The sequence below is a fragment of the Larimichthys crocea genome, chromosome IX, assembly GCF_000972845.2.
Source record: "Larimichthys crocea isolate SSNF chromosome IX, L_crocea_2.0, whole genome shotgun sequence".
Taxonomy (NCBI): Eukaryota; Metazoa; Chordata; class Actinopteri; family Sciaenidae; genus Larimichthys; species Larimichthys crocea.
The window spans coordinates 9,074,819-9,090,722 of NC_040019.1; the positions used below are offsets into that span (position 1 = coordinate 9,074,819).

The 15,904-nt window shown below is 38.8% G+C and overlaps 1 protein-coding gene across 13 annotated transcripts in view; it reads left to right on the top strand.

The window, feature by feature from the left end:
* Positions 1–15,904, top strand: part of dnm1a (dynamin 1a) — a 55,051-nt gene that overhangs the window by 1,947 nt on the left and 37,200 nt on the right. For all 13 annotated transcript variants that reach the window (XM_027282300.1, XM_027282295.1, XM_027282299.1 and 10 more), the window contains exons 2-9: positions 8,720–8,793; positions 10,177–10,323; positions 10,502–10,705; positions 11,695–11,793; positions 12,860–13,020; positions 13,094–13,236; positions 13,315–13,450; positions 15,625–15,692. In XM_027282300.1, coding sequence (XP_027138101.1) covers positions 8,720–8,793; positions 10,177–10,323; positions 10,502–10,705; positions 11,695–11,793; positions 12,860–13,020; positions 13,094–13,236; positions 13,315–13,450; positions 15,625–15,692 — 1,032 coding nt within the window. The remainder of the gene's footprint in view (positions 1–8,719; positions 8,794–10,176; positions 10,324–10,501; positions 10,706–11,694; positions 11,794–12,859; positions 13,021–13,093; positions 13,237–13,314; positions 13,451–15,624; positions 15,693–15,904) is intronic.

Sequence of the window (15,904 nt, forward strand, 5' to 3'; positions counted from 1 at the left end):
CCTCCAGTCTGACACCTTTTTGTGTGTCAGCAGAGTCAAATAGTCCACCACATGGCCCGAGTACTAATCCCCATTTTAGCATGTAGGTGAGGCGTGCCTGTTGTTTACATGTCAGGGTAATCTACAGTGTCATGTAGATTCTACACGATGCTCGTCGTAGTTAAGTGAGTTAAGTTAATAAAATGGAGAGTGATGGCCTAAGACTACTCCACCAATTTATCAATTCACTCCTGTGAAACTGACAGTTAAAAAAAAAAAAATTGCATTATTTCTTGCCAACTACATTACCCACAATCAGGGAGTTCGATGGTGGTGTTATGTTGGTAGCAGAGATGGTTGCTAGTAGCAGCCAATGTAGCTTTAAGCTGCTATCTTCCTTTTCAAATTTGTAGTCTTTAGCTCCAGCCAATGTGACATCACTTGAGGCAGTTCATCAGCTACTGCCTCAAGAAATAACACTTGAGTTAATGAAGCCACAAAAGGCTTTATACAGCTGCACAGTAATAACTAAACAGACTTTGTCTTTAAGTCCATACCAGCACCTGAACAGTCCCCAATGTAAGAAATACTTGCTGAAATATATATAACAGTTCCATTCATAGCCTCTAAAGGGTACTTTATTTTATAGGTATCCCCCTAGAAGAGAAATCAGACATTTTTATGAGCCCAATTTCAGTGTTTTGACAGCATTTTAATTATTTTGCTCACTTACTCTGTCTGTGTTTTCATACCTGTTATGTGGAGGGTCTGGTTTTGCTGTACTCGCTCTGCAGTAGTCATAGAAACAGCTTGTGCCTAATCACGCTGGTTCACCTGAGAGACTGGTGATTTAGACGAAAGGAGGTAGACAAGGGAAAACTGGAATACTATTACAAGAAAATGTTACATCACAATGTAGCCAGACCTTATGTCAAGTGACTTGCTTGTGTGATGGCAGTCTTTGCTGTCTCATTACAGTGAGCAGATTGCAGAGAAACATCCTGTCATGCAGCATTTGCGTGTCTTAATGTACGCACTCTCCTAATCCATCTGCAGCGAGGTCCTCTCATCCTCCTGCTCCTCTCCCCTATTCAGAAATTCACGTGCTTTTTAATCTTCTTTTTTTTTCACATTTAATAGAAATCTATTGTTGCAAACTTTTCCAGTAACATAGGAGTGATTATTTCACTCACACGGCTCTGTTTACCATCACTGCTTACGGTTAGCACAGACAATCAATACCAAAGTATGGGAGACTTATAAATGGCAGAGAGACATTTACAAGGCATTAAGCTGTTTAAAGCTAGCACTCAGGTGAAATGGAGGCAAGAAAGTGAACGTTCTCTTTTAAGACTTGTAATAAACGTCCAATAGATCATGCGTTTACACTAGTTTAGATGTGATTTATGTGAAATTAGCAACTGCACATTTAATATAAACCGTGTGGACAGGAGTTAATACTCCTGATAGTTCGCCATGACACCTTTCCTCTCAAGTGGATTAGATTTTTGATGCATGCCTTTCAGGGTGTGACTCAGGGACAAGGGCAGCCAACCTCTTAATGGTAGACAAGCTGTTAAGATATGCTGCGCTAATGGCATGAGAGAACATCTGAGGACACTAATCAAATTTATCTATTCCCGTTTGTCATCCGTCCTTCTGTTTTTTCTTTTTTTTTTGTCCTTACGGAGAGTCTGCTGATGTTTGTTTTCATTGCTCACTTCTCTGTTTGTGACCTCAGTTCAACCCACCCTTCTCATACTTTTCTGTCTCAGTCAACTCAAAGGGGCTTTGTTGAAATATAAAAGTGAGCTATTACAAAGCAAATGCAGCAAGGTTAAACTGAAATCACAAGGATCCACCGAATATAAAAGATACAAGCTGAGATGTATTTGTCTGTGTTTAGGGACTGCTTCTTTTGTTTTCTTTTTGAATGAATAGAATTAATATATTTAAATAAAGTGTGTTTTGTTTTTGGGGTGGAAGATATATATTTTAGGGCTACAATTTACCATTATTTTCTATATTGTTTCATCTTTTGATGATTTTTTTTCAATAAATCAATTAATTGTTTAGTCTTCTTTTCAAAACAGCCCAAAACATTCAATTATATTCAACTTTTAATGATTTAAAAGCAGAGAAAAGCAGCAAATCCTTACAGTTTGGGACATTTTTTCTTGTTAATGAATCAAATATCAGAATTATTGCTGATTGATGTTTTGTTAACTGACTCATCAATTTTTGAAAAGATGTTTCACAGTCATATCTGTAGTACCAGCACACGCAGGTCAAGCATCGCTCTGTGTTAGCTCTGCATCTTCTGGTCGTGTCCCATTGGTCGGTGTATGATTTGTGCAGTGCAGAAGAAAATGTCACAAATCTTTTTCTGAGCACAACCCCAGTTTCCTATCTGCAGTCTGTCACCCAGTCGTTGTAGTAGTTCATTCTCCCATGAGTCTAATTAGCACAGACAAAGCATTTACTTTACTTGTCTCAAGCGACCAGCACATGCAGCACCAGCTGGGTGAAACCTTCTTCTGTGCACAGTTAGTCAGATGGTGGTGGAGGTGGGGATGTTTGGTCGCATGTTGACATTAGACTAAATTCAACATTATTATTACATGAGCAGGGGGGCATTTTCATACCAGAAAGAGGAAACTAAGTAGATCACAGTGAAAAGGAAAAAGACTAACCCATTGTCTTCACTGAGTTTTCTTACAATAAAAGCTCACCAACGTATTTAACTATTAAGTTAAGATTTCTAAAGAAAAAATATATATTATCTCTGCAGTAGCCTTTGCAGAGTAATATCTTAATGCTTGGTTCATATTGTATTATTATATCAAGCAGCATCAATATGTCCCACTATCAAGTTTCAGTAAGTCTTGGCATCATTTTGCTAAATTTATCATACAACATACTGATAATTTGCATTGATTACCACAGCGGCCACACAGTTAGTATGTATAATGTTCATAAAAGTATAGTGTATGTTCTCAAGTGCATGTTTTTTTTGTCCAGGACTCACTTTCAGCACCACAGACAGCTCTTTTTTAAAACAGCTGACACCAAGTCTGCATCACAGCTGCTTTCCCTAGAACAGGTACTGATACTGAACACCAAAGATGATCACTCACCAGTGAGAAATGTTTGTTATGTTTAATATTCATAATATGATAGACTGAATTGTACCTCCACCTGTGGTGGATTATAGAAACAAACAAATAGCAATAATTAGACTTCAGGAGCTTTTTGTTGCTGCACCGTTGATTGGAGGTTTGAGGTTGTCCAAGTTTTTTAATAAGGTGACAAGACTTCTTACTTTTTTGTAAGAATTATTTTGAGTAATGTGAATGTTAAATTTATAGCTAATTGTGGCACGCAAAAGGAGAAGTTAGTAAAAAAAAGGTCACATACTGTCTGACATTTTCCTGGAATATACTCAAAACCAAGAGGATGTTGCCGCTTACCCAACTGAAGCACTTTGTTATCAGTGAAGGCTGCTGGCACCAGCACAACCCCAGAACATAAAAGTACAACACAGACGTTTTCCACTCCATGCTGCCATGCCTTCTCCAACCCCCACGCACAGATTAAGTTGATGATATATAGCTGGTTTCACGCATTACATAACACAGAGAAGGCTGGAGGCATTATGACGAGTAGCAATAGCTTCACTCATGTGAAAGACAAGGACGGTCAAGTGCTCCATTAAAGCCTTTATTCTTTTCAAATAGAATGAGTGAAATAGAAACACAGAGTGATGCTACCAGAAGATAAACCACCGAGCGTACAAATGAAATGTTCAGCGTAATTAGATTTCTGAGGGTCTTTTCGACCGGTCAAATCAATCTCTTGTGGTGACATTTTAATTTCCTGTTGTTTCTTAATAAATATATAGAAAGAAATCCACATTAAACTGTTACTTTTTAGAAGGATTCCTGTAAACCATAAAGAACCATTTAGTAATGTGATAGTAATTACAGGAAAAGAACACAATGCTATCATGATCAAGACGTGCAAAAATGTAAAATTCACAGGCCAGCATACAATTTGACAAATATTATGTCATTTTTGATAATCGCAATCATTTATCTTGACTTTATTTAGGGTTTATGTACAATATTTTATCAGATTTTTGGGATATTTCTCGGAAAATTAGAAACATACATTTATGATTACACAGTTTCCTGCTTCTTTCTTTAAATCAAATCAGTTGGTAAACAAAACAAAAAAAATCTCTTAGAATTATTTCCTTTTCTACTATAATTAGTACTATAGCTGCAACCAACAATTGTTTTCATTATCTTCCATAACGAAAATAAATAATATAATGGAAAACGGCCATCACAGTTTGTGTAAAGACTATTGTTTGTGTGAGATGCTGGAAGTTGATTGTGTTGCTTGAAATATGACGAAACATAACTAAAAATAGTTGCAGATTAATTTTCAATCAACTAATGAGCTCACTGACTAATTGTTTCAAAGTTCCCTCCAAGAAATGATTATGAAACTACTGTAATTGCTATTTTTAATGGATATAATTTTAAAGAGTGCAGTAAACTATAAAAACAGAACAAGGCATGGACACAGTAAGAGTGAGAAAGCAGTCAGAGGAACAGAGTAGACCATTTGTCCTGACACTGCTACAGAGGATTAACACTAATCTCTGTTTGGGCCGCAGTTTACCTGCAATACATTCTCCCATTGGCTCTGATCTAATCTGGATGTTTACCATCCAGCAACCAGACATTTCATTGGCTCCATCCACCACTATGGCTGACAGCAGTATGTATGTGTTTATGTGTGTAAATTCATCACCAATGAGGAGTCTTGTCAATTTAACACTGCAGACAGGGAGATTGGCCAGTTGTGCTGGTTCACGACTGGTAGAGGGGCAGCATTAGAGCAGGATTAGATGACACAACAGGAAACATTAATACACATCTGTACAGTACAAAACAAGCAGCAGAACTAAGCATAAACAAAACAAAAGCAGACAAGCAAGCAGAACAAGAATAATCTCAAACATCCCACCCTGGTCTCTAAGACGTAGTCATCTTTCTACAACACAAATGCAAAATAAAAAATATTAAAATAGGAACAACTTTTACAGAAAATATGTTCAACAATCACAATCACAACACCGATAATGTAAGAAACAACTTTTAACCTTGCAAAAAAGCTCACGCTTGAGAGTACTGATGAAAACTGTGAAGTCAACATGCGTGAATAGGTCATCTGTGTGTATGTGTGTGGGTGGATGGGTGGTTGAGTGGCTGCAATCATTGTTGCATCTGTGTATTGTTTGTATACCACCGAACGTGCACAGTGTATAACAAAGAAGCAATGAGTCACTGCTGCACAGCAGCTGGCAGTGTGACGTGTGTGTGTGCGTGTGTGTGTGTACCGAAGCAAATGACAGGGAATGAATGAATGATTCAGTGGCTGAATGTTTTTGAATGACATTCATTTCGTTTGAGATCTTATTTGTTTGGAGTCGCAAGACACACACAAAAAAAAATCAATCAAATCAATCTGATGTAATGCTAATTGTGTGTGTGTGTGTGTGTGTGTGTGTGTGTGTGTGTGTGTGTGACCTCTCCCGATCCCGATTATTGATTAGAAAATCAATCAGAAACTGTTAAAGGATTAAATAACATTTAGATAGATAGATAGATAGATAGATAGATAGATAGATAGATAGATGGATGCTGCAAAAATATCATCAAATAGTATGCATTTGTCTACGCTCTCTACACTCTCCTGTGCGGGGGATTGTGTCGGTGCTGAGTGTTTTCACTCTCCACCTAATTGGGGGGAAAGGTGGTGAGAGCACATGAAGGTGGGGGTGCAGGGATTGTTAGGTAAATGATGAGCGTACAGAGGGCTTGCAGATGACAGAGAAGTCTTTTCAGTATCGAAACAATTCTGTCTGTGGCTTCGCCTTTTCATTTGCAGGATCCCTCCTGTGGTGGCTGTGTTTGAGGGGAGGATGAGGAGGAGTGGAGTGAGAGGAAGACCTGCAGTTAAGGCCATCTGGCTTCTCTATAAGGTGTCCAAGTGGGAGATAGTTCGTGGGGACAGTTTCATACACACAGGCATACACGCTCTCAGGCAGGTAGACCAGCAGATGGACAACAGAGAGCAGGGTTTCCTTTTGTTGTATGTGTTAGAACAACAAACATTGAAACAATACTCAAAAATGAAGCTCCATAATAATTCTGTATCAGGTGGAGCAGGTGTGGAGCGGTGGCAGACATTAGCTATGATGTCTTTTCATCACACAGTCCCAACCTGTTTGTCATATTGTCCCTCATGCTTTAGGTGATGTACTGCTGGTTGGGAAAAGGATCGAGAAAGACTGATCTGCAGAACTGCAACCTGCAGTTTTATGATCTTATACTATAGCTTCACTTCAATATTCTTCAATCAGTTTGTTATTTTTGTCTTTTCTTTATCCATTTTTTGATTTGATCATGACCAATATACTTTTAGGTTACATTGTGTATATAAAGATGCAGATCTGGTGTATTAGATCAGTGCATCTTCCTCTTCTGGTTAATATAGCTGATTATTCACATGATCAAAACTTGCTAATAACCATTGCCCACAACTCCTTTATGATTTTCACAGATAGAGGAAGGAGGGTACTGCAAACAACAATGTCTACATAGATTAGATATAGATAGCTACTCGCTTATCTTAGCTTAGCATAATGCCTGGAAATAGGTGGAAACAGCTAGCCTTGGTCTGTCCAACGGTAACATCAACAAAGCACAACACAATCCACCTACCACCACCTCTGAAGCGCACCGTATCTCACTTGCTTAATCCACCACAAAGTGTCAAATTAAATTATGGTGCTGGACTATTTCTTGGCCAGACCAGTTGCCAGGCAACTAGCAGAGACTTCCAATATGTAGTGTGGCACCTAAGACCCTGTAAAACAACACATTTCTGATTTTTCACCTCATATAAAGTGTTAATTTGAGATCTTTAGAGACGCTGGTTGGTGGATTTTGTTACGTTTAGAGCCTAAGCTAGCTGTTTACCCTATCATTCCAGCATATATGCTATGCTTCATATTTAGTGCACAGATATGAAAGTAATATTGATTTTAACTATTGGTAAGAAAGCAAAATGTTAAACTGTTCCTTAAGGCTGGAGCAGAATGAATATATTGTGTCTCACAGAGACGCTGTGACAGTTCAACATAATCCTCATGCTGAACATCGTTTATTGAATTAGCTTTTCCTGGTAGGTTTTGGGGCAAAAGCAGTTCGGCTCTGATTACTCATAACTCATTTATCCAAACCGCCTCAGGCTTCAGCAGAGGCCTCATATATTTCGTCGCTCGGTTGTTTATACTGAAGAATTTACTGGTCTTTAGACAATTGTTTACTGTGTTATTGGAAATATTTTGTAGTCTAAGTAACACCAAGCTGTATGTTGTATGGTTTTCCAACTAAGAGCTAAATTGCTCTCAAACTATGAGTGAAAACGACAGTATGTGTCTCTAACAGCCCCTTGTTAGCGTTGCTATAAACACACACAAACAGACACACATCACTGAATAATAACTGTCCAATCAGCTGGCTGAGCAGCACACAGTGCCAGTGGCGAGTTGACGCTCATGTTGCATAAGCAGCTGAACACGTTGGCAGGCGTGTAGTCGTCAACATGGACACACGCTCTTGTGAATTCCAAAACACACATCAGGCACGCTTGTCTTGCTTTTAGTCGGAAAAGGTCATCATACAACAACCAGGACAGTGTTTCAGACTGTAATGGATGTATGACACTTTAATTTGCATGGATGAATGCAAACAACAAAGTAAGAGAGTAGGCGGACAGAAACTGAAATGTTACCAGACAGAAACTGCTTCAGGTTTAAAAAAAAAAAAGAGGAAACTGCTAAAGAAGCTCATGCAAATTGCCACAGTAGCTCAGTTTTGTAGCTTTCTACTTTTTATTTGCCTGTAAAGCGTTTGTCAGCTGTGAACTGTTCTGCAGTAATCATCCTGCTGCTGCTGAGGAAGTGATGATTGTCTTTTTTTTTAATGACAAACAAACATTAAAACATCAGTTAAAGCTGATGAACAGCTGTGTTAACATCCCACAGTCAGTGATTGCTTAGAAAATGACAGTTTCACCTTATTTGTCATGCGCGGTGCACTCACTGTGCTGTACAGGCACAATTTATTACAGTGTTTTTGTTTCATCGTTGTAGATTATCTGTATAAATGTGAAATAATTATAACACAACCTACATTTTATTCGTAGAGCAAACAACAATCTAGTTTTTCATCTACAAGCAAGTATTTATATTCAGTTTCATCGTGTAATATTATAGATATATCACTTACCGGATTAACCCAGGAAGCATTTCAGGAACATTTTATGTTTATTATTATTATTACAAATTCCTGTAGAAAAAGCACTGCAGTAAATCAAATGGGCATTTAGCCTGATGGGACCACAGCTATTGTGGGAGGATTAGTTGTTATTCAGCACTGCACACACACACATTTTAACTTGTGCATGTTGTCTGTGCACAGATTTGCTGAGGGAACTATATTGTTTTTACACTAGTCTTCCTAAAGACCCATAATGCTGATTTATTATCAATGACTCGTGGTTTATGTAGAATTTTAGAGATAATTTCAATTTTAGTTCCTTTGCATTGTTAGTTTTACTGACCATCTTCCTTGCTGTCTGTTTGTCTGTCGTGTTACAGGGATTTCCTTCCCCGTGGGTCTGGCATCGTGACCCGTCGTCCTTTGGTTCTGCAGCTGATGAACTGTCCCACAGGTAAAAACATCTCACTTATAGAGGTTCTTGTCCTCCAGGTCATGGAATATTTTCAAGTATTGAGTCAAAACTGAGTTTGGGCTGAACTGCCGACTCGTGGAAAAGTCCATTCATCCAGAATCTGTCATCGATTGATGTGCACATCGTGTCCGTGAGTTGATGAGTTGAGAGGCTGACATCTGGGAAAATTGCAAAATCTCTTCAGTTCAATTGGAGTTAAGTTGAAGCATCTAGTGGCTAATAAAGGAACTGCATCTTAAAGCACTTGTTCAGCAAAGCCCTTACCCCTCTCCACTCCCCTTGAAAATGTGAATAGCATGACAGCCCATTCCTTTAAATAGTTTCTTTTTATTCTTCCTAGAAGAATACAGCGCAGACACTGGCACAGCTTTTATCTCTCCCTCTGGAGTCTAAAGCTTCCTCCTCCACACTCTTCGAGGGAAAACCTTTTTTCATCATCTTCTTCTCCATTCATCTTTCACACACACTTTGAGATGATGACAACATCCTTATGTTACCATAGTTACACTTCATTAGTTTGCTGTAGGGTGTGCAACAAATGCGGCAATTTGCGTTCCCGAGTATTATCTTCAATGAGTAGATATCCTGGAGAAAAGACTGGCCTGAGAATCATCATGTTTTTAAGATTTCTTTAGTATCAAAGTAAGTTAAAGATAGTTGTCTGTAGGTCTGTGGGTGCATTGCAAACAGGATCTGTGAATTGCTACTGTCATTCAGCATACCTTTGGTGCCAGTTTGCCAAAATATATGGCATTGACTAAATAAACTGCTGCTGACCGCAAACTAACTGACTCCATGGTTACATTATGCTTCCTGTTTACATCCACAAAAGCCCCCACTTTATGGGAATTGCAGTTCAAAAGCTTAGAGCTGATAAGCCCCTAAACCAAAGGAAAGACAAAGAATAATAACAGAAGGTACAAAATCAATTAATATGAACTTTTCTTCATAATTTTCAAATGTTCACAATGTGCCATCAATGTGGTTCTTTTTTAAGACTTCACAGACAAAAATGGAAAAGTTATTTTCTTGTCCGTTGTAACTATTTTGCAAACCTTTTTCTAAAAAAAATATATATATATATATTTATTCAATCTTTTGATGACATATATGGCTATATTAGCTTTTCTATTGAATATTTCATTGGCTTTGAACATTAACATGTAATCTATTGGTTTTCTACAACACAGTCCTAGTGTGTATTTTGTATTCAAGTGAGAAAAATTCAATTATTTTCAAGGTTAAAGGTGTTCGTCTCTTCTCTCCTGTCTTCTTTTCCTGTTTTCTGCTCCTTTTGTTCTGTATCCTTTCTTCTACAATTTCACTTTCATTAATCTGTCTGTTTTTTATTGTCTCTTTCAGAATATGCTGAATTCCTTCACTGTAAGGGCAAAAAGTTCACAGATTTTGATGAGGTCAGGCAGGAGATTGAGGCAGAGACTGATCGCATTGCAGCCAACAAGGGCATCTCCCCTGTGCCCATCAACCTGCGTGTCTACTCCCCTCATGGTGAGAAAACTCTGTTTCAACACAGATACTAGTTTGGGGTGACTTACATGTTGTTTTATAGTTATCTGACTGAACAATATGAGGTTAAATTTATACATGTCTGACATCAATAAATGATGTACCACAATTTTTATTTGGCAACAATGTATCTGAAGAAACTTGCCTTTTCTTCTCACAGTGCTGAACCTGACCCTGGTGGATCTGCCGGGGATGACCAAGGTGCCGGTGGGCGACCAACCTGCAGACATTGAGTCCCAGATTAGAGAGATGTTGATGCAGTTTGTCACCAAAGAGAACTGCCTGATGCTGGCCGTCTCCCCAGCCAACTCTGATCTGGCCAACTCTGACGCTTTAAAGATTGCCAAAGAGGTCGACCCTCAGGGTGAGTGTATGCATGCACACACACAGATAGTGAGAAATATTGGACTTTAGATTTTCACTCAAAATATATTAAATATGATGCCCTGTATCAGATTACAGATTCCCATTGCTCTTAAAGCACTCTGTGGTCTGGTGGCTCTAGCTTACATTTATGATGATCTCTAATAAGAAATGATCGTTTCTGCATTAATTGGTCTTTCTGTGCCATGTCACTTTTAATTCTTTCTGTGTATTGTCTTAAGCATTTCCACTATTTTTGCTCCTCTTACTGTGATGTATTTCATAACTTTGTTTTGAAAATTGTTATGCAACAACAATAATCCTGCCATGTAAAGTTATTTATGTGTGTATATATATATATATAACATTTTGAAAGGGGCATTCTGCATAATAAGTACTATTATTATAGTTTTAGTACTTGTGTATATTTTAGTAATAAAACTGTAGTTTTACATAGATAACATCTGAAGTAGGGCTCATGATTGAAATGCCCAAAAAATCACTCCAACTCAAATGAATCTTGAACTTTTTATTGTTTTGTTTTTTTTTGTTTGTTTTTTCTCTTTTTGCAAATGAATTACACATGAATGACAAATAATACCAGATGGATGTAGATGCGTGATAGCTGGGTATGAAACCATGTGCTGGGCCAAATGATTCTCTGTTTCCTTCCGCAACTAATTTTTTGTCCTAATTATTTCCACTATATCCATAGGGAGGCAGAGAGAGAGTGTGTGTCAATATAACTGTATGAAAGCTTTTGAAAAAAAAAGAACAATTACACTGAAAGAAATGGAAATAATTTGAGACACGCTGGATTAGTTACATGATATTAATGTGATTGCCAATACCAGTATACAAAGGCACTCACCCATTAGTGACAGAAACAAACAAAAGTTTGTGCACATCATGTATTTACAGCATCAGAAATGATTTTCAGTTTAATTTTCTGTTTTAATCATTGTGGTGTTTGTGCATATGTGTGTGTAGGTATGAGGACCATCGGTGTGATCACCAAACTGGACCTGATGGACGAGGGGACAGATGCTAAGGACATCCTGGAGAATAAGCTGCTTCCACTCAGGAGAGGTGAGCGCACACACACACACACTTAAACACTCACTTAAACAATACTGGCTCGCTCTGCTTGAGCACCCCTCACAATGACACACTGTTTCCCTCTTGTGGTAAAAAGGCAGTCGCACTCAAAGCAGTTCATTGCCCCAACCGCTGTGGAGAGAGAGAGAGAGAGAGAGAAAAAAAACAGAAAAGGGACGAATGGATGGAGAGGGGTGTAATAAAACAGAGTTGGAAAGGAGAAGCAGTGAAGGGGGCAAACAGAAAAAAAAAAACACACTGTCTTGGAAAAGAGCTTGCAAGTATCTTGTGAGCTGCCCTTTATTGCAATGTGCTGATGTGGTGATTTTCTTTTCCATTTGCACTTGGTTAGAACCCAGGCATGTGCTTTTGAATATTTTCCATGTCCTTTGTTTTTTCTATGTTTTTCCCTCCCTGTCTTTTTCTCCCCGTCTCTCTCCCTCTCTCTGTCTAATACTGTAGATGCTCACATTTACAAGGCTGCTGGCTCACAGTTGCATTAGTTATAGAGCATGAAACAGTCTTTAACCGGGTGATGCATGAGAAAACTTAACTGGAAGTGAAATGGGATCCGCGTGACCTGAACTCTCCTTGTTCTTTTTTCTTTTTCTCTTTCTGTCTTAAAAACTTGGACACACACATACAGACATTTATTCGTGTAATTCCTCCTTACGTCCTTTCTCTCATGTTTGTCCTTCAACTATATTCTTTTCTTCAACCCCAGTGTCTCCTGAAATGTGGTTTCAGCTAAACATTATTAAACACAGTTTTAAGTGGTTTGGGCCTGGAGGGGCTGTTCGTTTTCAGTTTTGGCTCTTCAAACGCAGTTCATATGTAGAAAACAAGAGCCCAGCATAATGCCAGATTGCTCCACTTCAAGACTATAGTATCTTCCAGTCAAATTATTAGTCAGACCACAAGTATCAAATCTGTTCCAGTCTGCTCTCAAAAATTCCAGGAAGTGATAAAAAAAGAGTTGGATCTGGTTTTCTGCATATCTCACAGCTTTTTAGACAGCATCGTAAATGTCAGCGGGGCTCTTGACTGTTGTGTTCAGGTTACATCGGCGTGGTGAACAGGAGCCAGAAAGACATAGATGGCAAGAAGGACATCAATGCTGCCATGGCTGCTGAGAGGAAGTTCTTTCTCTCTCACCCTGCATACAGACACCTGGCTGACCGTATGGGCACTCCCTACCTCCAGAAAGTCCTCAATCAGGTGCGTCTGTAACACATCCACTTATGGATCCTGTATTTACCAGTGATCTAACTCTAACCTCTGACCTACACAGCAACTGACCAACCACATCCGGGACACCCTGCCGGGTCTGCGGGCCAAGCTGCAGAGTCAGCTTCTCTCCATAGAGAAGGAGGTGGAGGAGTACAAGAACTTCAGACCTGACGATCCATCTCGCAAGACCAAGGCTCTGCTCCAGTGAGTACATACAATAGACGGATTTGATAGATACAGGTGAATAGATTTGTTGATGTTTGTGTCTCTTCCTCCCTGCAGGATGGTGCAGCAGTTCTCTGTGGACTTTGAGAAGTGTATAGAGGGCTCTGGGGACCAGATCGACACAGCTGAGCTGTCAGGTGGTGCCAGGATCAATCGCATCTTCCACGAACGCTTCCCCTTTGAACTGGTCAAGGTGTGTGTTTGTTAAATGTTGTGTGTGTTTGTGTGTTTGGTATCATTTGACCCCAGCTTTATCAATATTTTATTATATTTTATTTGGACCATCCTCTTTACTGATGTCCTCCCCCCTAATTTCTCAAAATATAGTACTGAACATAAAGAATTTAAGATAGTGTAATCTAATTTAAACCTAAATATATTAATGGATAAATATGTTTTTATATAGATACTACTGCACACATTAAAAGCTCAACGTTATATGTCATATTTAACTTTTTTTTATAACTTTGTTTTATTAAAAACTAAAGTGAAGGAGGAAATAACTGTTGGTGGAGAAGTTAATTGCTTAACAACGTGGGCTGCAGAAAAATGATTGGTTTAGTTTCATCTGCTATATAACAACGCAATAAATAGAGGGAAAAGTTTACGATTAATACATTGAGTGAAACACTTTGTAACTAGTAACACCTAACCTGTAAAACTCCACAAGGTAATGTGTGGGATTGTTCATGATTCTTTACCCAAACCATACCAGATTGTCGCAGCTATTTACAATAAAAAACATTTCATTTTGCAGACTTTGGTACAACCACCAAACTCTAAACACTTCTGTTTAACGGCTGTAAATATTTATGCACCAGAGGTTCTGAAGACGCCAAATTGTTTGGAACATTTATCAGACTTGTGGGAATTCTCATTATGTTTTTTATTTTCCATTCATTTGTGCCTTTATAGCTGTTTGACTCTGCAGAAAAGAGATTTTTTTTAAATGTTTATTTGACTTGAAGCATATTACAGTCAAAACTGATCCACAGTGACTGAAAATGGGATGGAGGGATAAATAAAGTGGAAAATATTCAAAATAAGAAAAACAAATAAGGAAAGTTCTCTATGTTGGAGTGTAAAAAAATAATGAAAGCATATTGCTTCATAGGAAACATTTCTCCGTGTCTCTTTATCATTTCACGTCTCCCTTCTGGGTATCGTTTCCCAGCCTCAGGAGGAGAGAGGGTCTCCCTCAGGACTCTGAGTCTGGGCTTTCTGACCCAAACATTCCTCGTTTTCTTTAACATCCTCTCCCATTCTTGCCTCTTCACTCTCACTTCCCCCACCTCGCCTTCTCTCTTCTATTTCTCTCACTCTGTCATCATATCCATCCACATTTTATCCCTCACATCCTCTCTGTTCACCTTTCACATCATCTTCACCGCAAGCACGTCCTCCCCCTAAGCCTTTTACCTCACCCCCACTTTTACAGATTTTTTTTCTTCACTTTCTCTCTCAGTTAGCTCTTACCCTTCCCTTCCTTCATCTCCCCCCTTTCATCCATCGATCTCCTCTGTCCTCTCTTTCCCTCCCTCTGCGGATATAAAACTTACCGTCTGTGACTGAGGCCCTCAGAAAAATGTTTCCCACTGAGAGGACAGAGCAGGTTTCTTCCTAACCAGAAGCTTGACTGATAACACAAAAAAGGTTTTATACGTTTATAATACATGCTGAGAATGAAATATGAAACTCTGTTGAGGAAAGTGGGAAAGAATGAAGCACTGCAGTAAATAAAAGCGAGGTACTTTAAATGAAAACAGATTGTTCGGGAATATAGTAGATCAGTTTATATAACCCACATCCAGTGTTCGAGTATGTTAGGCAGAAAGTCAAAATCCGACGGGGGAAAAGTGTGATTAGGGTTTGCAAAATCAAAGTACATATGTTTTCCAACTCCCAACATTTTTAATGTGTGACCCCTTAAAATAAAGTGTGTGTAATGTAAATGGAGTTTTATGGAGCATACATATTTTCATTTTAACATTATAGGGAAACGTGCTTATGCTGTCTTGATGAAAGTTAGATGAAAAGGTTGATGCCAACCTCAAATGTATCTGCTTAACATGAAGCTGGATCAAGGAGACAGTTATCTTCTAAGCCAACATGGACTTTTTATGTTTATGTACCTTCTGCCATGCCTGTACTGCCAAGAGATCAGGCAAATTATAATGTAGTCCAGATTTTTTATTTCTGTTGATTGTTGATTGTCTATTTACTGACACCTCAATCAAGATTATTATCTGCCATGGTGTTTGGAAATCTCTAGAGAAAATAAAGAAAAGTTTGGATAAATGCTTCTGCTATGAATCTGTGATGGCGTGCGCGCTTAATCCTCCCTGTTGTGTCTGTTTCTTTTTGCAGATGGAGTTTGACGAGAAAGAGCTCCGCAAAGAGATCAGCTACGCCATCAAGAACATCCATGGCATCAGGCACGTCCGCCCTCTAACTCACCCCTCCATCCCCGCTTCCCTCCTCCCTCCCTTCTCACCATCTCAGTCACCTCTGCTCACCAGACTGCGTCTAACTGCCTTTGCTTATCTAATCACTAAGACCTCTCTATACTTAGACCGAGGGCTCTGTTGAAGGTTTGGTATCAGATAGGTGTCTGCTGTTTTCGAATGATACGTGTTTTTGCGGCCTT